The following is a 23,615-nucleotide window of genomic DNA, read 5'->3' on the forward strand; positions in this document are numbered from 1 at the left end:
CAAGCCCCTGTCCCTATGTTTGCTAGTCTGAAAGTGTGGCCCTAAGAGCATGTGACAGGAACTACCGCATCTTCAGACACACCTAACACACCTTGTCTTGGAACTTTAATATCTGCGACAGTCCTTGGGTAGTGTCCCTTCCCTGTGCCACTCTGCCCCTTGGCAGTCTGTGGCCAGCAGATTCCTGTAACATAGCTCACATGCTTCCCTCTGGGGTGCAAACTATTCTGTCCCAAGACCAGCAGCATCAGAGTCCAGGGCCATCAATGGAGTGCAGGAGTAAGTCTTATCAGGAGCCACCTGGCTGGGGACAGTTGCCACACAGACCCTGGTTCTGTGTGGGTGGGCCTGTGGCGTCCCATATGATGCTACATGCTGGCCCAGAAGAAGGGGAACCCGGGCACCCCATGGTTCTCTCTTCAGGTCTGACCAGAGCTCTTTGAAGGTCCCAACGCTCAGCTGTGGTCACTGTCACGCCTCGTGGGCTGTCTCTGGGAAGAAGAGTTCTCGGCATCGTCGTACAGTATCCTGAGGGGAGACCACACTATGGCCCACAGTCCGGGGGTCCGCATAGATCTCAAAATCATTCCCACCCTGCATTCAGAGGAAGGACAGAGAAGACATGATCTCAGGTGGTGCTTACAGGGCAGGATTACAGGTGCTTACAGGGATCGAGACCCAAGAGCCACCCTTCCCATACTGGCAGACCTGCCAGGAATCCCACCAACCTGGCTTCTCAGACCTGCCCTGACTTGCTATATAACGTGGAACAAGTGTCTAGCCCTCTTTGGGCCTCAGTCTTCTCAACTGTAGAGTGGGAACACTGAACACTGAGTGTCTTCTGGGAGGCCCCTGAGAGGTCTGTTCCATTGCCCCGGGTCCTGGCCTTGGCCTCAGGTGCTTTGGGTTGAGGGATCTGGCAGGGCCACACTCACAGGACTGGTCTCATTCCCGAAGAAGTGGATGATGTCAAAGCTGTCCTCATCCAGGCTGTCGAGGCAGTAGCGCTTATCCCAGCCCTCGGGGAAGACATCGAAGCTTATCATGCCTCCTGCGGATGATGTGGGGGTTATGACAAAATCCTGGGAGGGACAGACAAGGCTGGCAACTTCTCAGGGAAGCTCGCAAGGCTAACTGGGGCAAAACATGCTTTGCTTTTGGGACAGAGTCTCCTGTACCCAGTTTGGCTTTATATTATGTAGCCAAGGATGGCCTTGAACTTCCCATCTTCCCGCTGGGTTTACACATGTGTGGTACCACGCCTGGCTCTAAGGCACTTTCTTCATCCAACAACCCCGAGAGCCACCAAGGGCGGACTTGAGATCTGAGGGGTCTCATCTAGGCGGCCAACAGGCTGGAGCGAAGGCGGGTCCACTCAGCCGGCATCCAGGGAGACCCAAGTGGCAGTAAGCTGGGACACGAGCCACAGTGGGGGTGCCTGGGGGACACTGAGCAGCAGGGTGACGCAAATGTCGGTTCTAAGTGACCATGGCGTCTGTTCTCCCTCCGGCTACTGGGGAACAAGCCGAGATGGCAGCTGGGAGACCAGATGTCCCAGGAGCCTCAGGGGAGCGTCTGGTGGCAAGGGTTGAGAAGCATCAGCTTCGGGAAGATCTGCAGAGCCCTTGACTTCCTAGTCAGTTGGACTGAGCACGGGAAGGGTGAGGACCACTCCACATCGGGCGGTTCACTGGACAAGGTGGGCAAAGCTGGCACAGGTAAATATCGTCCCCTGCTGTACCTGAGCCTGAGCCCGCCGCAGCAAAGACATACCTCGGGAGAACCTCAGCCCCTTGCCAGCAAACTCTGTCTTCAGGGCTTCCACAAACTTCTCCCGGATCTTCTCCTTCTGTACAGGGAAGAGTGTATATTGGCTCGGGGGGCCTTCTGTATACCATGCCTGTAACCCCCACCAGCTCCCTGGTTTTCTGGGGAAACAGAAGCCTGGCCTCGACGTCAGTGCTGGGGCCTAGATTCAGAAATCAGTGACCCCCATCAACAGGGGTATGGAGGCGTAAGAAGATAGGTGGAGGGCATGGGGGTAGAGTGTCAGTCAGGCCAGGCAGGACCCACCCTGGGATCTACAGGCTAACTGGGTTCTAGGCCTGGTGGCTAGGCTGCTTAGCTCTGTGGCCCTAGGCAAGTTACCTGATCTGTCTGAACCCATTTCCAGAACTAAATGATAGAGAAGAAATTAGTGGCCACTGTCTGCTTTTTCCTAGAGGAAAAACAGAGCCGAGAGATGTGAGCCCCCTGCTGGCCTTGATTTTGCCTCCCTAGCTGGTGGTGTGTCCCGGGGATAGCACCATGGGTACCCACGCTCTGAGGAAAAGTAGCTCAGAGCCCAGGGTTGGGGGGCTACACTTCTCTCCTTTAGAGGGTCGGCTGGTGGTTGGACAGCCTCATGAACCAAGTCCAGCCCTAAAATGTCCAGCTTCATGACCCTAAGCTGCTTTATCTAAGGAAGGCATCTTGTCACCCCTCCCTGGAGTCTGAAGGAGATTTTAGCATGCACATGCCATTTGGACTGTGTACAGGCACACAGTTCTCAGAAACATCCACACGTCCTAATCTCAGGAGAGATGAGAAAGAACCAGAGATGAGGGGAGGGTCTAGGGATGCCAGCCATATCCCAGCTTCCCCTACTGCTCCAGGCCAGGTTCATTACCTGTTCTCCATCCCCATCCAGCCAGTAAAGCTAGGACTGGAACCCCGAGGAACAGGGAAGGGGCCATGTGGTTGGGATGTTGTCAATGATCAATCTTAACTATTCCAACAGGAAGAGCTCCTTACTCTGGGTCCACTGCCCACTACAGACCTCTAACAGACCTCTATGCACTGTGGGAGCGGCACTGTCGAGCCCAAGCTCAGGGAAACATCTGGGACCAGGCAGCCATATCAAAGCGACACTCTGCAACCAACTCCCTAAGTGACCTGGGATGAGAGCCACTTCTCGGGGCCTTGGTTTCCACACCAATCCAGATGGGAATAATTCACCTGTCCGTTCATCCCAGAGCATTTCAGGGCAGGGAGGCACAGTGGGACACACCTATGATACCAGTCACCAGGAAGTCACAAGTTGGAGGCCAGCACGGTGACACAGTGAGTCTGAGGCCAGTCTGGGCTGCACACTAAGACGACACTGTTTCAAAAAGAAGATGTCTCTTGGGGCGGGGGTGCTGTGGGTCAGTGACAGGGCACGTGCCTAGCATGGATGAGGCCCTGGGACCCCCGTGCACTACCCAGGACCACAGGTCTCTGCACAGGACATAGAATGGGGGGTGGGGCTGAGTGTGAGGGGAGCAGCGAGGGTGGAGAAGAGGATGAGCCTGGTCTAGGGTGGTGCTCCCGGCAGAAGGCCCAGGGCCGAAGCAGGAAACGGCCATCTCTCGAATGAGCAGAAGCCATGGCTGCAATGGGGAGCAAGGGAAGCGCAGCTGGCTGAGTCGGCGTGAGAGCATGGATGAGGAGCATGGATGGGTGAACTCACGCCACCCTTGAATGCTCGGTAATGTTTAGGGAGGCAGTGTACATGCTGAATGAGGTGGCACACTCTTGTAACCCCAGCATTTGAGAAGCTAAGGGAGATCACAAGTTCAAGGTTAGCATGGGCGAATACCAACAAAAGAAACAAAAGCTGGCGGGTGTCGGTGGTGCATGCCTTTAATCCCATCACTCGGGAGGCAGAGCCAGGCAGATCTCTGTGAGTTCAAGGCCAGCCTGGTCTACAGAGCGAGATCCAGGACAGCCACCAAAACTACACAGAGAAACCCTGTCTCGAAAAACATAAAACAAAAAGCTGGCATTTAAGAGAACTTGGTGTGTTCTGGATGCGAGTGAAAACAGGACAGTTGCAGACAGAAGGCGGAAAGGGTGAGCTGGAGGAGGGCAGATGGATGCCTCAGGCTGTGAAAGGCGCCTGAGATGCTGCCCAGCCAGCACTGTGGAGCCACAGAAGGCTTGTCACTGGGGAGATGCAGGCAGATGTGTTTTAAAGGTTCTTAAAGGCATGCTGGAAAGCAGAGGGGACAGAGGACAAAGGAAGGGACCTGGTAACCTGGAGGAGACAAGTTGGCCTGCGAGGACAAGAAGATGGGAGCCTAGAGTTACTGGCTCTGGTGCGGGTAGGAATGTGGCAACGGTACCGAGGCCATAGCGTGGGTCACTAGGGGCTGGTGGCCACAGGTCACAAGGAAAGGAAACCAGCAGGGACGGAAAGAGGCTGGTGGACCTGCAGAAATGACACACAGAAGGTGCCCAAGTTTGAACTCAAAACTCCTCCTCAAAACCCATTTTACGGACGAGAAAGCAAAGCCCAGAGTGTGAGTGACAGGCCTATGGGCTGGTAGCTGCTCAGGAAACGGCACCTTGTCCAGCTCAGAGAACTCGATCCTCTCCTCCAGGGTGCAGCTTCGGCCGATGGGGGAGATGTTCAGCATGCCATTCCGGAACTCAATGAAGGTTCCACTGGAGGTGACGAAGAAAAGGGGTGAGAGAGCAAGAGGCCATGGGCAGGAGGGAGAACAGCTCTGAGTTCAAATCCTGTCCTATCTAGAACCAGCCTCCTTGGACTTCACAGGATATAAGAATCTACCCATGCATAAGTTAGTGTCCTGGACCTGGGTGTGTAGCTCATTGTTAGAACACTTCCCCGGCATGGGCAAGGTTCCTGGGTTCTAACCACAGTTGCAAAAAAAGAAAAAAAAAAAAAATTCCAGGGACTCCATGTGAGGGACCCCCACTCTCTTCCCCCAAGCCCAGCTCAGTGGGGTCCTCACCGCTTCTTGGGCAGCCTGAGCAGAGCCATGTAGCTGAGACAGAAGTTGATCAGGTCCTGCAGTAGCTCCTCCCCCAGGTGGTTCTGGATCGTCTGTGTAAGCAACACAAGGCTCGCACTGTGGCACACGCAAGACAGAAGGGACCAGCTTGGAAAAGCGGAGTGCCCCGGCTAAGGCCCGAGCCACTGACCTGCTTGGAGAGCAGTCGTCCATGCTTGTACTGCACTGTCCCATTCTCGGCAAACACATAATCAAACTTCTCAATGACTTGGGACCCACGGAGAAGTCGGAGAGAAAGAAAGAGCATGAGACAAGGACCCACTGTCATCCCAGAGCAAGCCCGGGGGACGACGCCTGTGCTGTTCGGTGTGGCAGGCTTCACCCACTTTTCTACCCTAAACCGGCTTTTCTGGCATCCTTTCCTTCTACGCCAGCCAGACACTCCTCTAGGCCATTGCTCAGGTAGGACCTTCAGCCTGGACCCGCCCCTGGTGTCTCCTCTAAGCATCCTCCAAGATCCAGCTCCCTCTTCTGGAAGACTTCCCAGGAATGCCCAGGAGAGGGCGCCATTTCCACCCTGCTCCCTCAGACCTCCCCCATGAAGACTTCATTCTCCTTTCTAAAGTCTCCCTCTCTGTTGCCCACGGGGATTGCACAGCAGTTTCCAGCTCTGAGTGCTAAAGAAGCAGTTGGAAGTCTGGGAGCCTGGCTAGGATGCTCCGCAGCATCCGGGTGGTGGATGATCACGGGGCTGTGGGGTGTGTGTGTGTGTGGTAGAAAGGGGGGCATGGACAGATAGCACAGATAGTTTGGACTTGCTAGAGAACAAATGAGGAGGGACAAGGGGGAAAAGATGGATCTCCAAGTTTTATTTCAGTTTTCACTACCACAAACAAGATAATCAGCTGGGTGTGTTGGCACATGCCTCTGCACTCCAGGCAGAGGCAATCGGATCTCTGTGAGTTCCAGGACAGCCAGGGCTGTTACACCCTGTCTGGAAAAACTCAAAACCAAACCAAACAAACAACAAAGATAAAAACAAAGCTGGGCGGTGGTGGCCCACAACTTTAATCCCAGCACTCAAGAGGCAGAAGCAGGAGGATCTCTGTGAGTTCCAGGACAGCCAGGGCTGTTTCACAGAGAAACCCTGTATCGAAAAACAAAAAAGATTAAGAAGCAATAAATAAATAAATGGAAACCAGACTCAGCAGGGAGCAAGGAGAATGTGCACCACCTAAGGGCAGGATGCTGACCGCTCTGCTTCTGTCTCTCCAGAAGCTAGCACACCGGCTACTAACAGGTACTCACTAAATGTCTGTTAAGGGTGGAGCCCTCTGGCTGCTCCTTCCCCACCTCTTCTGCCCCACAGAAGCAGGGACAGGTGCCCACGCATCTCCCAGCTCCATGCTCCTTCCACCCCAACCGGAAAAGGGGTCCCCCAGGCCTACCTTCATCCCCATCCCCCAGCTGCTCAGCGATCTTTGAGTAGTCAGAACCACCCACCACGCCAATCTGCACCCTACTTCGGAGCTTCTGCAGGAAGGCTGACACCTCAGGGTCAATTTTCTGTGGGGGGACAGGAAGGACAAAAGGACTCTGGTTATCAAGAGTCCAGGACCTCAAACGGGGCGGTGGTGGCGCACGCCTTTAATCCCAGCACTCGGGAGGCAGAGGCAGGAGGATCTCTGTGAGTTCGAGGCCAGCCTGGTCTACAGAGTGAGTTCCAAGCCAGTTGGAGCTACACAGAGAAACCCTATCTCAAAACAACAGCAACAACAAAAATGTCTGGGACCTCTACTTGGCTCTTAGGGCTCAGAATCTGGGAGCCCACCTTCCATGTGAATCTGAGCACCCCTAATTAGAAAGCCAGACTTGTAAAATGCAGAACTGCTTGAGCACTAACATAATTCCACAGGTGACCTCAAGGGAAGTGTTGAACTAAAACAGAAACACACTACAAATGCTGCACAGAGCACTCAGGAGGCAGAAGCAGGCTGATCTCTGTGAGTTCGAGGCCAGCCTGGGCTACAAGAGTTGCAGGACAAGCTCCAAAGCTACAGAGAAACCCTGTCTCAAAAACAACAACAGCAACAACAAAAAGACAAAAATATCGCACAGAATAGGGCTGGGATGTATCCTTGTGGTAGAGCACTCGTCTAAAATGCATGTGGTCTTGGGTTGAAAAGAAAGGTATGAAAACAAAACAAAACACATATAACAGCCAATGAGTGGGCTCAGTGAGTGGAGGAACCTGCCTTGAGGCCTAACAACCTGAGTTCAATCCCAGAGCTCCACGCCCTCAATGAGGCACATGTGTGTCCTGTTACACACATGCACACAAGATATACAAATAAAACGTAAAACAAACAAAGTGCTACAATAAGCTGTCCTCAGTAGACCATGGTAAAGCCAGATGTGATGGCACACACTTGGAATTCCAACACAGAAGATCAGTTCAGAGTGTTTGCTTTGTCTTTATGATAGGCTGTTTATCAATTACATATAAACACAAATGAGCAGGGCGGTGGTGGCACATGCCTTTAATCCCAGCACTCGGGAGGCAGAGGCAGGCAGATCTCTGAGTTTGAGGCCAGCCTGGGCTACAGAGTGAGTTTCAGGACAGCCAAGGCCATACAGAGAAACCTTGTTTTGAAAAACCAAAAAAAAAAAAAAAAGAAAGAAAGAAAGACCCAAAACCTAAAAAACCCACAAATGAACTTTGTGTTTACAAGTGGGTCCTACCGCCATGATAACTCATGTATATGCTCAGAATCTGAAAAATATCCAAACCCACAAACATTTCTGGTTGCAAATCTTTGAAGTAGCCGGGCGTGGTGGGAGCACTTGGGAGGCAGAGGCAGGAGGATCTTTGTGAGTTCGAGGCCAGCCTGGGCTACCAAGTGAGCTCCAGGAAAGGCACAAAGCTACACAGAGAAACCCTGTCTCGAAAAAACCAAAAAACCAAAAAAAAAAAAAAAAAAAAAAAAAATCTTTGAAGTAAAAGATTCTTCACCTGCACAAGGCAGGGGCCCCAGAAGCCCCCTGCTAAGCTCTGGCTCTGGTAACTGAGCAAAGGGCTCTGTCCCTTTCTTTGCCTCGTTCCCCTTTTATAACATGTCTGCCACAGCGGGAGCCCCCTTAAGGGGATCACAGTTACCACGGGGTGAAAGAATTGTTCAAAGTGTATACAGATTCTCCACTCAGGAAATCCGAACAACTGAGTCAGAATTCAAACTTCCATATATTCCGATGATCAAAGACCATCGCTGGAGACAATGGTAGGGGTATCAGGAACTCCCAAGTGCCGTCCGCCCATGAACGTGTAAGTTGGTTCAATTGTTTCGGAAGGCAATTAGGCGGGACCCACTGAAACTTAAAATGTCCATACCCTGTCAAATAGCATGTCAACTTCTCTTGCCGAAGGCACATACAGCAGTTCCTTGGGGTTTATAATAGTGAAAAGTGCAAACAACTCCCATGCTTATCGGCCAGACAATGACACACGCTTCCTCGGAAATACTACCGGGCAAGGGTACATGAGATAAGGCCAGATCTGTGCTTCCAGCAAGCAAGGTCCTAAAACATGCTGTTAACTGTCTGAAGCAAGGTGTAGGTAGCCACAAGCAGGATAATGCCGAGTCAGTAACCGCCTCACAAAATAACATCTAATATTTCCTATGGGCAGAGAGATCCAGATAAAAGCACCAAAGGGAGCCATACTACCCAGACAATATTACCTGGGGTGGGGTGGGGGCTGGCCCTAGGATACTGGTGAGGTCAAAGTGGTCTTTAGACTGTAATGTTTGCATTCTTTTTACAAAAATAATGCACTTGCAAATACACGTATAATTAAAAATTAACGGCCTAGCAGTAAACAGATTGGCAGGAAGTTTTTTGTCCACGATTTGCCAATTCAGGGCGGCATAGGGTTAGGAGAGGCGTGCCAAGGCAGGACCACCCTGTGTCCGATCCTGGCATCTTCAATCCTGATCCATCCCTGCTGGAAAGAAAGGTGGCTGATTTCTCCTGCGGATGGGAATGGGCTATGGGGGGGGGAGGGGGGGTGTTAAGACTTGGGTTCCCACCAGCTTCTGCTCTGGAAGAATGTTCGGGTCATCCCCGTGGTCCCCGTAAAGAGAAAGCGGACTACTCGAAGGATGGGCAGGAACGACCCAGGGTGAGAAAAAGGGAGAAAAACTTTAGGATGAGAGAAGATCGGAGGCTGAACCATAAAGCGCAGATAGAAAACACACTCCCACTCTTGCTGTGACTCAGTGACCCTCTTGTAACCAAAGTAGCCCTGGGGCCTCTCACTCCACATGGGTGGGCCCAAACGACACCACCAACGAAAGACAAAACTCATCAGAAAAGCAGCTCTCCCTCCGACCTGAGGAGGAAGGAAGGTAAAACCTTTAAGAGGCTTAAACTAAACCCAGGCTTCGGCCTGTGGACGCCAGGGTGGAACGGCCCGAAGACCTTTCTTGCCCTCACTAGAGGGCGACCGTGGGCTTCTGGAAGCGCCCCGAGCTCCGCCTGAACACGGCGTTCTTCGGCTAGCTTGAGGACTGACTAGTCGTGCATCCTAGGGCTGAAATGGGGTGGGAGCATCCCAGAGCCCAGCCTGGGCCTGTGGAAGCCTTGGGCCCGGGACATAGACGCTCCTCCCAGGACTGGATCCGGCCTCTGCGCTCCCGGGAAGAACCGGGGGGCGCCCACCCGCGGAGCGCTGTGGCCGGGAAGGCCCGGAGGGCCTGGGTCCCGTCTCTCGGTGACAGGAGCCGGTACCACTGCGTTCCACATTCCACACCGGGGGGCGCGGGTGTCCGGGATCACCTGGCTGCCCGCTCCACGCCGGATCACGGGTGCCCGCGTGACACCCGGCGGGGAGCCGCCAAACCGCCCGAGGCCCCTTTACCTGGCGAGCTGGCGTGAGGGTCCCGTCCACGTCAAACAGGCAGAGGATGCGCTCTTTCCTGCGGGCGCCCTCGACGGCGACAGCCATGGCTGCCACTCGGCGCGCCAAGCGCTGTCGCCGCAGCGGCCGGCCGGGGTCGGGCGCGCGGCAGAGGTCGGGCGGGGCCGGGGCGGGGCCGGCTGTGCGGCACGGGGAGGAGCGGCGGGCATCGGTCCTCCCTCCAGGGAGCGGGGCCTGCGCCGCCGAAAGCGGGACGCTACTGGCCCCCGGGGTGGAGGGGCGTGGCGAGGGGCGGAGTCAGAGCGCTCCGCGCCGACAGAGCCAGGGACCGGCGGGAAAAGGGGTGGAACCGGAAGGCAGTGTCCGGCCAGGATTGGACTTGAGCTGGTTGGGGCTGGTGGCAAGGGCACTCCCTACGGGGGTGGGGAGGCGAGGGCGAGGCTCAGAGCCCGGCGGCTCGGGGTTCCCAAGGTTTATAGGGCAAAGGGATTGCCCTGTAAATCCCGAGCTTGAAGAGCTCTGGAGGGCGGGGGGGTATCCTTAGTTGTATTTTTGTTTACTTTATGTGTGTATTTATTGTGTGTGGGCACATGAATGAAACAGCACATGTGTGGGGGTCAGAGGGCAATTTACAAGACCCGCTTCTCTGCCTCTACCATGCAGATCCCATAAATTGAACTCGGAGCGTTAGGTTTCGCGCATGTGCCTTTACCATTGAGCCATCTCAGTGGATGAGGCGCACTAAATGCACTTGATACAGGCTTGAGCATGGGGGTTAAGAAAAAGAGAGGAGCCGGGCGGTGATGGTGCACGACTTTAATCCCAGCACTGGGGAGGCAGAGGCAGGCGGATCTCTGTGAGTTCTTGGCCAGCCTGGTCTGCAGAGGGAGTTCCAGGACAGCCAGGGCTACACAGAGAAACCCTGTTTCGAAAACAACAACAACAAAACCAAAATAAACAAAAGAAGAAAGAAAAAGGAGAGAGGAGCTCAGAAGACAGTTACACACACCCAAGAGGTCTCAAAGAAGGGTCACAGAAAGGAAGACCTAATGCAGTGTCACAAGGAAGAGTCACACTTGCTTGTCTTAGCGTGAGCCATATCTGCACCATCTTGATGACTCTCAGATTGGTCTCAAGGTTGTTAAACACTTTCTCTCCTCTCTCTTTTGATGAGCAAGAGAGGTAAAGAACTGGAGAGATGGCTGAGCTCAGCAGCCAAGAGCACTTGCTGCTCTTAGAGAGGACCGGGGTTCAGTTCCCAGTCCCGACTGCAGTTCTCCACCCTCTGTAATTCCAGTTCAGTCAATCTACCGCCCTCTTCTGGCCTCCTCAGACCCGACACTCACAGACATGTGCAGGCAAAGCACAAACACACATAAAAATAAATAAAAATAAAATTTTAAAAGAGAGATGATTCCAAAGGCACCTCAACTGGAGTTACAATAGAAAGTAAATGTGGTGGTATTGTGTTCCCCAAAATATTGTGTACCCTAATAAACTTATCTGGGGTCAGAGAACAGAAAAGCCACTAGATACTTAGGATAGGCAGTGGTAGCACACGCCTTTAATCCTAGCATTCCAGAGGCAGAAATCCATCTGTTCACGGATACAGCCAAGCATGGTGACCTACGCCTTTAATCTCAGAAAGCCAGCCTTTAATCCCAGGGAGTGATGGTAGAAAGGAAAGATATATAAGGCGTGAAGACCAGAAACTAGAAGCACCTGGCTGGTTAAGGTTTTAGGTTTTGAGCAGCACAGTTCAGCTGAGACCCATTCGGATATGAGGACACAGAGGCTTCCAGTCTGAGGAAACAAGATCAGCTGAGAAGTTGGCCAGGTGAGGTTAGCTGTGGCTTGTCCTGTCTCTCTGACCTTCCAGCATTCACCCCAGTAACTGGCCCCAGGTTTGTTTTTATTAATAAGAACTTTTAAGATTCCTTCTACAGGTAAAACCAAGAGCCACAAAAATTGCACAAGGAGTTTAGTGTGTATCCTTTCCGGGTAACTGGGGTCTCTGGGGTCAACATTCCTAGAATATTGCAGGACAGCCGGGAAGGGAAAAAGAAACATGCCTTAAAAGAAGTTGTTGAGGGCTGGAGAGATGGCTCAGAGGTTAAAAGCATTGGGTGCTCTTCCAGAGGACCAGAGTTCAATTCCCAGCACCCACATGGCAGCTAACAACTGTCTGTAACAAGTTCCAGCGGATCCAACACCCTCACACAGACCTACATGCAGGCCAAACACCAATGCACATAATTTTTTTAAAAAAAGTTGTTGATTTATACATGAAGAAGTTGTTAGCTGTGTGGAAATTCTTTCCTTTTTACTGGCAATTGGCTCCAACTGGATTCCTAGTGAAGGGTTCCTTTCTTGTCACATATCCCCAGGACTTCCTAAGACTCCCTATTCTGCATATTTCCTCCCCTCTAGACTTTGCTCCCTGATTTTTTTCTTTTCTTCCTTTCTTCCTTTCTTCCTTTCTTCCTTTCTTCCTTTCTTCCTTTCTTCCTTTCTTCCTTTCTTCCTTTCTTCCTTTCTTCCTTTCTTCCTTCCTTCCTTCCTTCCTTCCTTCCTTCCTTCCTTCCTTCCTTCCTTCCTTCCTTTCTTTCTTTCTGAGATAGGGTCTCTCTCTGTAGCCCTAGTTGTCCTGGGACTCATTATGTAGACCAAACTAACCTCAATCTCATAGAGATCCACCTGCCTCAGCCTTCTAGTGCCTGGATTACAGGTGTATACTGCCACCCTGGCTCTCCTCTTTTTTTTTTTTTAAGATTTATTTATTTATTATGTATGGAGTGTTCTGTCTGCATGCATGCCTGCAGGCCAGAAGAGGGTACCTGATCTCATTACAGACGGTTGTGAGCCATCATGTGGTTGCTGGGAACTGAACTCAGGACCTCTGGAAGAGCAGTCAGTGATCCCAACCTCTGAGCCATCTCTCCAGGCTCCGGCTCTCCTCTGTTTTTGTGGAGACCATTATACACCAGTTCACTGTGTTGATATCATTTCCACACCTCCTTCTTCTGCCTCCAACTCGTCTCTTGTCCTACACTCCCTCCTGGATTCATGGCCCTTCTCTTATTCATCTACAATTATAATGTAAATTATTATAAGATCTACTGAGTCCATTTAGTGTTGTTCCTACATGTGTTTACGGTTGGCTGCTTGGGACCCAATAACCTATCAGGATCTTATCCTTGGAGAAAATGGAGGACAGGGTCTCACTAAGTAGCCCTCAATGGCATGGAACCCACAGAGATCTGCCTGCCTCTGCCCTCTGGCCTCTGGAGTATTGCCTCTGCCTCTGCGTGGTGAGGTTAAAGGTGTGCATCATTATGCCTGGCTTCATTCTGGCCAGAGCCAAGGCCTCCACTTTGTTTCACAGAGCACACCTGGGTGGGCATTTTTACCACTTGGATCGTCCTTGTCTGGGCACCTAGGACCTACTTTGGCAATATGAAACAAAAATTATAGGAGGCCATTGTTTTGGCCCAAGTTCCTTCATAGGCCCCCAACAAGACACACTGAAATTTGAAGTGGAAAACTGGAAATAAACTTAGGTTTTCAAAACCTGAGTTTTGGAAAGAAACAGAGAGAAAATTGTAATATGATCATCTACATTGGAGTTTCATGTCAGCAAGCTGAAATCAAGCTTTGTCTGATCTCCAGGAAATGAGTATGAGAGGTAATAGCTCAGTATCTCAAGTAGGCCAGTTTTAATTGGCACAAATCCTCTATTTTAGTCCTTACACAGAAAAATAGCCTGAAATAACCTGATCTAACCAATCTCCTCTTTTACTGTCCTCTCTGTCTCTGCCTTACAAGAAAAGTGTGACAGTTTGAATATGAACAGCCTCAAATAGGCTCGTACATTTGAATGCTTAGACACCAGGGAGTGGAACTGTGAGCATTTGAGGGATGGGGGGAGGCCTGGGGGGCCTTATTGGAGGAAGAGTGTCACTTGGGGTGGGCTTTGTGGTTTCAAAAACTCATGCCAGGCTGAGAGTCTGTCTGTCTCTGCTTACGGGCCTCTGAAACTGTAAGCAAGCCCAAATTAAATGTTTTCTTTGATCTGAGTGGCTGTGGTCATGGCGTCTCTTCACAGCAATAGAACAGTGACCAAGGCATCTATTGTTATGATGTTCCACACTGCACTGCTTCTAACCAAGGCATTCACTTCACAGCCAGAGAAGTGCAAGAGTGAACCCATGATCATGGAGATTCATTGAACTTTTTCTTTTCTTTCTTTTTTTTTTAGTTTTCAGAGCTTTATTAGGAGGAAAGAGTGGAGGGGAAAGAGGAGAGCCAGGCCTGGAAAGAGAGAAAGATGTTGGGGGGTGGAGGGAGCAGAGAGAGCAGAGAGTCATTTTTCAAGACAGGGTTTCTCTGTGTAGTTTTTGGTGCCTGTCCTGGATCTCGCCCTGTAGACCAGGCTGGCCTTGAACTCACAGAGATCCACCTGGCTCTGCCTCCCGAGTGCTGGGATAAAAGGCATGAGCCGCCGCCGCCGCCGCCGCCGCCGCCGCCGCCACCGCCGCCGCCGCCACCACCACCACCCGGTGATGGAATGGCCTTTTGAAGACAGTTACTGCATCAATTAGGAGACAGCATATGCTTTGAATCAGTGTCCAGTGTATGGTACTGTTTCTCCCATAGCCAGGATCCATGGGTCTGGCAATCAAGGGGTGAAAAAGGGGGTATTTCCACTCGTTAGCACCCCTAGTGACCCACTAGGAAATTTTTTTGCTTCCTGTTCCTGTGACCTTAAGTTCTGCTGGCCTAGAAGTTTTGGTTCCAGAGTGGGTAGTGCTCCTGTTAGGAGCCGCAACAAACATTCCATTGAACTGGAAGCTCAAACTTCCCCTGGCCGCTTTGGGCTTCTGATGTCCTTATTACTCCAGGCTAAGAAAGGAACAGTGTTAGGAAGGGTGATTGATCCAGATTACCATGGGAAAATTGGATTGCTTCTCCACAATGGAGGTAAGAAAGATTATGTCTGGAGTATAGGAGATCCTTTAAGGCATCTCTTGGTGCTGCCGTATGCTGTGATTAAAGTCAGTGAGGAACTACAACCCAATCCAGGCAGGATAACAAGGGGCACAGACCCATCAGGAATGAAAGTATGGGTCAGTCCTCCAGGAACAGAGCCGAGACCTGCTGAAGTGCTTGCTGAAGGTGGAGGAAATGAATAATGGGTAATAGAGGAAGGAAGTTATACCAGCTAAGGCCATGTAATTGTTGCAGAAAATATGATGTTGTGGATCCAAGACTCTGAATCAACCCAAGCAGACACAAGAGATTACACAAAGCAAGACTTATTATTGGGCAGCCCAACAGACACTGACCAGCAGGGACAACAGTACAGACTCAGGAGCTGACTGCATCCCTGAACATTCCTTTCAGCAAGTATTTAAGCACAAAACCCACAAACATCTGTGCCAAGTTACAGTTACATTTTCCACCAATCAGGATTCAGGGATAAGGGGCTTTCCTAGGAACATTGTTCTATGGCACATTTATCTTGTCCTCATTGCTTGGTTTACTTTAGTGTAGTTGGGCGGCTTGCCCACCATTCATGTCTCCACTTGCCAACCAGGATGCCAGTGACATCAGTTACCCAGAGAGGTCTGGGGAGGTCTTGAGACTTAAACTTTATCTGGCCCCTATTCAAGATGCAAGTTTTATTCAAAATGGCTTCAGTCTGGTTCCTTCTTATATTCCTTCCTTGTCTTTGTACATTATTCAAATCCTTGATTATCTATTTCTGAGTAAAAGGGATTGTGCTGGGTCCTTAGGACCATGGGCTTAACTGAATTACCTTTAGAGTGAACAAGTTTAACTAAAGCATTCAGGATGGAAGACCTTATGAGGAGCAGGAGGAAAAGAAGTTGTCCTGCTAAGGTGTGAGCAAGGTGGTTAGCCAAGGGGACCAATCAAAGGGATTCAGGTACCAGTTGCCAGCGTGGCTCCTCTGTCCCTTCCTATCCAATAGGTTTTGTTTTAGTTTTGCTAAGGTGTCTAGGATTATTTCAGAATGATTGGCATAAAAACAACAGGGTTCGCCCCGCTCTCACGGCCACTGCAGTACACTGAGCTCCATAGTGTCAGCACCGGGGCAAGCGAGAGCCGGACAGGCACTGGGCGACTCTGTGCCTCAAGGAGGAAAATCAACTAAACATGGGCAAAGGAGATCCTAGGAAGCCGAGAGGCAAAATGTCCTCATATGCATTCTTTGTGCAAACTTGCCGGGAGGAACACAGGAAGAAGCACCTGGATGCTTCTGTTAACTTCTCAGAGTTCTCCAAGAAGTGCTCAGGAAAGTGGAAGACCATGTCTTCAAGCACCCCAATGCACCCAAGAGGCCTCCTTCGACCTTCTTCTAGTTCTGTTCTGAGCATCGCCCCCAAATCAAAGGAGAGCACCCCGGCTTATCCATCGGGGATGTGGCGAAGAAGCTGGGGGAGATGTGGAACAACACCGCTGAGGACGAGAGGCAGTCTACAAGAAGAAGGCTGTCGAGAGAAGGAGAAGTACGAGAAGGATATCGCTGCCTACAGAGCCAAAGGAAAACCCGATGCGGTGAAGAAGGGGGTCGTCAAGGCTGAAGAGAGCATGAAAAAGAAGGAAGAGGAAGAGGAGGAAGAAGAGGAAGACGAAGATGAAGAAGATGATGATGAATTAAGTTGGTTATAACACAGTTTTTTTCTTGTCTATAAAGCATTTAACCCCCCCTGTACACAACTCACTCCTTTTAAAGAAAAAAACTGAAATGTAAGGCTGTGTAAGATTTGGTTTTAAACTGTACAGTGTCTTTTTTTTGTATAGTTAACAGACTACCGAATGTGTCTTTAGATAGCCCTGTCCTGGTGGTATTCTCAATAGCCACTAACCTTGCCTGGTACAGACTGGGAGTTGTAAATTGGCATGGAAATTTAAAGCAGGTTCTTGTTGGTGCACAGCACAAATCAGTTATATATGGGGATGGTAGGGTTTTTTTTTTTTCATCTTCAGTTGTCTCTGATGCAGCTTATAAGAAGATAATTGTTGTTTTGTGTAGATGTAACCAACCGTCTTATTAAAGTAAGAAACACAGAACCAATGTAAAAGAGAAAGCCGAGAGGTCAGAGCTCAGAGCTAAAATCTTACCTCCTGCAGTGCTCCTAGCTTCCTGAAAGAGAGCTACTTCCTGTGTGTCTGTCTTTAAATAGTCTTTCTGTTCTGCCTTCTCATTGGTTGTAAACCCAAACACATGACTGCCTTATCACTTTTTTTTTTTTAATAATCAGAAAATGTGGTTTATTAGTGAACTTCGGGGTCAGTGTCAAATCTCAGTTCTGTTAACTGAAAACCACTCTGTAATTGCAAAAAAAAAAAAATTGCGGCTGTTTTGTTGACATTCTGAATGCTTCTAAGTAAATATAATTTAAAAGAAAAAACAGGTTTCTCCCAAAGGGAATTTGCCTCTGACTTAGCATTTTCAGCCTGTTAAGGAAGCAGGGATGATGTATTCTCTTCTGTAACAACTTACAGCTGAAACTGGAGCATCAGTTCTCAGAGACCTGGAAGGCAGAAAGGCTAGTCAAAGGCTGGGCAATGAGGTATCTATCAGAAGCATCTGATTAGCTGATCTAGGTGAAGGGACAGTGTAGACTATGTTTACAGCTCTAAAGGCAGTGGGACCTGGGAGAATGGAGCTGATAAATGAGGTGGACTAAAGTCTCAAGCAATAGCAGCTTAATTTAAAGCATCAGGCAATTTATATTCTGAGAGTTAAGAAGAATCCTGTGAATAAGGTGTCCAATCACAAGGACAGGCCATACAAAGGAAAAATTTGTATTTTTCATAGAGGCATATGATTAACCATAGCTGAAGTAAACTCACTTCTATCTGCTACATTTGGGAGGAGCGTGAAAACATATTCCAAGAATGTCTCAGTTAGGGTTGCTATTGCTGTAACAAAACACCATGACCAAAAAGTAAGTTGGGGAGGAAAGGGTTTATTCGGGACAGGAAATCAAATACAGTCTCAGCTAGGCATGGTGGCACACACCTTTAAACCCAGTATTCAGGAGGCAAAGGCAGGCAGATATCTGTGAGTTCAAGGTCAGCCTGGTCTACAGAGCAAATTCAAGAACAGCCAGGGCTGTTACACAGAGAAACCCTGTCTCGAACAACCAAAAATAAAAACAAACAAACAAAAACAAAAACAAAAAAAACACAGTCTCATGCCACCCAGGTTCTTTCCATGTAGCTGAGGATGGTGTGAACTCCTAGTATTCCTGTCCCTACCTCCCAAGAGCTAGGATTACACATGTGTGCTACCATACCAGTCAATATAAGCAAAATTTTAATAAAATTAAATAGGGGGCATATATTACCCACTAGTGATGTACTCGAAGAATTTGTACTTCTTAAAAAATTTCAAGGAAATGAAACTTACATTATAAAAATAAATTCTTTAAACAGTGAAAAAATTAATTCAATAGCCAGGCTTGGTACCCAGCACCTGTAATCCTTGCATTCATGAGGCAAAGACAGAAGGATTTCGGGGGTTTTGTATGTTTGTTTTGTTTTTTAGTTTTCCTTTCTTTTTTTTATTGCTTGTACTTTTTTAAAATAAATATTCTTATTTTATAATTAATTTAATTTTACATATCAGCCATGGATTCCCCTGTCCTCCCTCCTCCCATCCTCCCCCCCAATCTACCCCCAATTCCCACCTCCTCCAAGGCAATTTGACCCCTGGGGAGTCAGCTAAGCCTGGTAGATTCAGTTGAGGGAGGACCAGTCCCCTCCTCCCTGCACCAAGGCTGAGCATAGGCCCTAGGTTCCAAACAGCCATCTCATACACCAAGAACAGGTCCCAGTCCCACTGCCTGGGGGCCTCCTAAACAGTTCAGGCTAATAGACTGTCTCACTTATCCAGAGGGCCTGGTCCAGTTCCAGGGGGGCTCCTCAGCTATTGGTTCACAGTTCATGTGTTTCCGCTAGTTTAGCTATTTGTCCCTGTGCTTTTTCCAATCATGGTCTCCATATCTCTTGCTCATATCATCCCTCCTCTCTCTTACGGATTGGACTTCGGGAGTTCTACCTGGGGTTTGGCTATGGATCTCTGCATCTGCTTCCAGCAGTTACTGGATAAGAATTCTATCATGACAGTTAGGGTGTTTGGCCATCTGATCACCAGAGTAGGTCAGCTCAGGCATTCTCTCGACCATTGCCAGGAGTCTACAGTGGAGGCATCTTTGTGGATTTCTGGGGACCTTTCTAGCACTCTGCTTCTTCCTATTCCCATGGGGTCTTCGTTTATCATGGTGTCTCATTTATCATTTATCATGTTTGTTTTGTTTTTTAGTTTTTCGAGACAGGGTTTCTCTGTGTAGCCCTGGCTGTCCTGGAACTTGCTCTGTAGGCCAGGCTGGTCTTGAACTCACAAAGATTGGCCTGCCTCTGACTCCCAAGTGTAGCTGTAACAATGTAGATGTAACCAACCATCTTATTAAATAAGAAACACAGAACCAATGCAAAGAAGAAAGCCAAGAGATCAGAGCTAAGAGCCTTACCGCCTGCTGCAGCTAGCCTCTTCAGCCAAGAGACCTCTCCGAAAGAGACTACTTCCTGTGTGTTTGTCTTTATATAGACTTTCTGTTCTGCCTTCTCATTGGTTGTAAACCCAAACACATGACTGCCTCGTCACTGCCTGTATATACAGCCCTCCAGGTCTTCTATGGTATTGAGATTTAAGGCGTTTGTCTCCAATGCTGGCTGTATCCTTGCCCACACAGAGATCTACCTAGCTCTTTTACCAAGTGCTGGGATTAAAGGCGTGCACCACGAACGCCCAGCTCTGCTATGACTTGCTATTAGCTCTGACCCCCAAGCAACTTTATTATTAGCATACAAATAAAATCACATTTCAGTACAAATAGAATACCATCATACCCAAGTGCTGGGATTAAAGGCATTCACCACCATTGCCCGGCAAGACAGAAGGATTTCAAAAAGATGGAGGCCAGTCTGGTCTACATAGTGAGTTTCAGGCCAGCCCAGACTACAAGATAAGGCTCTGTCTAGACACAATAAAAACAAATTAATGCAAAAAAAAAAAAAAAAAAAAAAAAGGTAATCAATGGATGATGAAGAGAAGCACACAGTGCTAGCAGGCAGATGTTTACCAGAGCACCAGGTTATCTCTCCAGAGCTGGTGACACACCAGGGACTTTACAACATACAGTGTGTGACATCCCTCACCTGCTCGGTGCGCTTACCTCAGAGGGCTCACTAAGCCTGAAGCAGGAAAATCAGGCCTGGGTTGACCCATCCCACACTGGGGCCAGCACCCCGTCATCACCAATGCTTCTCTTTCACGATGTCAGACATGACACACAGAAGACAGGAAGAGAACTGAGGAGAAGCAGGGAATATGCCAGTATGAACACCAAGGGCTAATCATGAGGCATTTCAGGTTGTGGAGTACCCCAAGACAGCCTAGAAGGAAACCACTCGCCTGAGCCTCTCAGTGACCAGAGCATAATTGTCACCTGTCCCCCACCCGTCACCCATGCTGGCTGATACCCTGACTCCTGTGAGGATTTTCCTTTCAAACCAAGATGGAGCTAGAGAAAGACCCTTGTTTGTGGTCCAACCCAGGTTCCAACCTACCATTATTGGTTAGACATGGACAGGAGCAGAAAATGAGTACTGGTGCCTGTAGACCAGCAGCAAGCATGGAGTCCCCCACAGGCCCGGGGACATAGACGTGAGCAGAGAAGGGTGCGGCAGGGGCAGCAGAGAGGAGGAGACCCAGGATCTGGTCCTTGCTGAGGTGCTGCTTGCTGTGGACTCCATCTCCTCTCACTCAGCTCCGGCCTCCCTCTGCCACACTGGAGGGGGCAGCAGAGAGCGCCCGCCTGGATTCCACTGGGACTTCTGAGCCTTTGGTCTTCAGAGGTCTGGATCCCCAGCAAGGACAGGGACTGCACCTTCACTGACCCTAGTGACTGATGAACTGACCTGTGCAGTGTGCCCAGCTGTGCCCAGAACACAGGTGCCATTTGTTGGAAGGCTCAGGAGTCATGTTTCCAATCTCCTCATGGCTGCCCCTCCTAACTACAGGCCTCTGGTATGTGGAGGACACTGCCTCCATTTCTCCATATGGAAGACTGTTGGGGGAGAGATTGACCCACCAAGAAACAAAGGGTAAATAAAGGAAAGAGACCACCATGGGACACGAACCTGACTCATCGATGGGCTCCAGGGACTCTGACAGTTGTTGACAGTTTTTCAATGTTCTCAGGTCTGATCAAAGAAGGGCCCAGGTTCTGAGTGCACCCTTCCTGATTAATTCAGCAACCTCTAACCTGTCCACAAGACTCCACGAGCTGCAGCCCCTTCCTGCCTGTCCCTCCCTCACTCCCACAAGCCATTTGAGTGGCACTTGTTGCCACAGCCAAGTGGTGTGGCCTGCAGTACCTGTCAGTCATTTATGTCCTGCTAGTCAGCCGCTCGAGCTCAGCTGTTTTTTTTTTTTTTTTTCTGCTTTAGGATTTTATTATTTGTTTCCAAACTTCTAAGTTTTGTCTTCTTTCTTTTTTTAATATCATACAGATTTTTTTTTTTGAACATTAAAAACAGGTTATAATTCAAAAGTGCAGGGTTATTTGAAACTGGAAAATATTTTCTCTGTAGAAAATAGTAAAAATGATAACATTTCCCAATAAGCCCTTTTAAGTCAAATAATAGCTGGATTATCCATATAAGTATTAATTAGATTCTGGGATACAGAAGAAACCTATCTTCATCTGTTCAGAGAGCTATGTTTTACTTAAGTTGTGTAAGTGAGATTCCTATTCATCTTCCCTTCACTGATTTATGGCAGACATTTTTCTATAGACTAATCTATAATCTAAAAAGATTTTAGCCTCCCCTCCTGAAAGTACGGCCAGCATATTCTTTTATCAGCTTGATACGGTACAAATTCTTACCTAATAGTGAAATGTTTCACTAAAGCTTGTCCAGTGATTGGGCAAAACCAAAACTGATTATAAGCCACAGTCATCCTAGGGTCCCCCTTGCTAGGTAACCTCCTTGGATCTGTGGATTGCAGTCTGATTGTCCTTTGCTTTATATCTAGAAGCCACTTATGAGTGAGTACATACCACATTTGTCCTTCTGAGTCTGGGTTACCTCACTCAGGATGATATTTTCTGGTTCCATCCATTTGCCTGCAAACCTCATGCTGTCCTTGTTTTCTAGCTCAGCTCTCATTCCAGTTTGAAGCAATGTCCTCAAGCCCCCCCCCCCCCCCAGACCTCTCCCTGCATTACATATCAAGTTGACTGACTTTTCTACACCTTGTGATCACACACCTTGGAGCAGTCGCTAGACGTCTACCCACAATGCTCACAGGGCCCCACACAACATAAGGGCTATGCACAGCTCCTTTGGAACTCCGTTCTCAGATCTCGATGCTCTCCCACCCACACACACGGAGTGAGCACCCGGGAGGTAAGGAGGCTCTGAGGCTGATCTACCTGGCCTGCTCTGACCCTTCCCTACACCCTCCCTCTAACTGAAGAGTAAACACAACTTAGCTCAAGGGGGAGGACAAAGAGCAGCTTTGCCTCTATTGGTGAAATTATTTTGGCCACTCCACATAGTTAAAAGGATATTTATTTAATGGCGTAACTCACAAATTAACTGATAGGTAGGTCGCAGGGTCTGGAAAAGGTGTATCGCAGTCCAGCGGTGTTCTCTGGAGCTCTGCTTGGTCCACCTCCAATGTTCAGCGTCCCGGCACAGAGAGAGTGCACAGAGAGAGCGCTGGTCCATCCAGCTCTCGGGTCTCCAGGCGCCTCCCCTGGCCCCGCCTCATAGGCGTGACAGTTGCCAGAGTCTCAATGGGGGTTGGAACTTCCAGATCCAAGCTGGAATGGCTACCCACTACATCTCCCCCTTTTTGTCTAAATAAGAAGGTTTCTAAACTAATACAAGACTATATACAAAGGAATGGTTATCAAATATTGTCCAGGAATAATGAGGGATAATGACCTAGATAAGATGTAACTACAACCAATGCAAACAATATCAAGCAAGAAACACATACTAAAATCCAGAGAAGTATAGAGCATAGGTAAATGGCATGTTATAAAGATCATTCAAAGGTGTCCTATCCTAAAGAACCTGAATCTAATACTTAATATGTTCTATCTAAGATATTATATATAGTAAGTTCTAACTATAACTGCTAGTCTTTAATCCCATCAAAGTGCTGTGGATATCGCTCTATATAAATAAAACACCGATGGGCAGTGACCAGACAGGAAGTATAGGCGGGACAAGGAGAGAGGAGAATTGGGGAAACAGGAAGAAGAAGGGAGAGACACTGCAGCCACACCAGGACAAGCAGCATGTAAAGACATGGGTAAGCCACCAGCCACGTGGCAAGTATAGATTTATAGAAATGGGTTAATTTAAGCTATAAGAACAGTTAGCAAGAAGCCTGCCACGGCCATACAGTTTATAAGTAATATAAGTGTCTGAGTGATTATTTTATACTTGGATTGTGGGACTGTGGGCTTGGTGGAACCTGGAGAAAAGCTCTCCAGCAACATGCCTCCATTATAAGAGCCCTTGTGCCCAGGTAAAGAGTATCTTTCCTGGCTGGGCGGTGGTGGCGCATGCCTTTAAACCCAGCACTCGGGAGGCAGAGCCAGGCGGATCTCTGTGAGTTTGAGGCCAGCCTGGGCTACCAAGTGAGTTCCAGGAAAGGGGCAAAACTACACAGAGAAACCCTGTCTCAAAAAAACCAAAAAAAAAAAAAAAAAAAAAAAAAAAAAAAAAAAAGAGTGTCTTTCCTGATCACAGGTGGCTTGAGTGAGGGCCATGAGGTTTTCCCAAAGAAGCCAGAGAAGCAGTTTGCA

General features: G+C 49.1%; 2 protein-coding genes and 1 pseudogene across 4 annotated transcripts in view; 1 reads left to right on the forward strand and 2 right to left on the reverse strand.

Moving 5' to 3' along the window:
* The window catches only part of LOC114694324 (cytochrome P450 2D1-like), a 123,613-nt gene that overhangs the window by 63,698 nt on the left and 36,300 nt on the right, over positions 1-23,615 (reverse strand). The gene's annotated exons all lie outside the window — the stretch shown is intronic.
* Positions 84-9,906, reverse strand: LOC114688903 (phosphomannomutase 1-like). 3 transcript variants are annotated; one of them, XM_028863377.2, is made up of 8 exons: positions 9,694-9,906; positions 6,227-6,344; positions 4,969-5,045; positions 4,779-4,870; positions 4,368-4,467; positions 1,774-1,849; positions 936-1,051; positions 84-594 (listed from the first exon to the last, which is right to left on the reverse strand). In XM_028863377.2, exons 1-8 carry the CDS (start codon positions 9,778-9,780, stop codon positions 472-474), a joined length of 789 nt encoding a protein of 262 aa, XP_028719210.1. In that variant the 5' UTR covers positions 9,781-9,906; the 3' UTR covers positions 84-471. The 3 variants fall into 3 exon arrangements, with proteins under 3 accessions (XP_028719210.1, XP_037053601.1, XP_028719211.1); XM_037197706.1 differs by having other exon boundaries at positions 84-528; positions 9,694-9,856; XM_028863378.2 differs by lacking the exons at positions 4,779-4,870; positions 4,969-5,045 and having other exon boundaries at positions 4,368-4,410; positions 6,297-6,344; positions 9,694-9,902.
* LOC119086398 lies at positions 15,852-16,386 on the forward strand (annotated as a pseudogene).

The sequence above is a fragment of the Peromyscus leucopus genome, chromosome 20 (genome assembly GCF_004664715.2).
Source record: "Peromyscus leucopus breed LL Stock chromosome 20, UCI_PerLeu_2.1, whole genome shotgun sequence".
NCBI lineage: Eukaryota > Metazoa > Chordata > Mammalia > Rodentia > Cricetidae > Peromyscus > Peromyscus leucopus.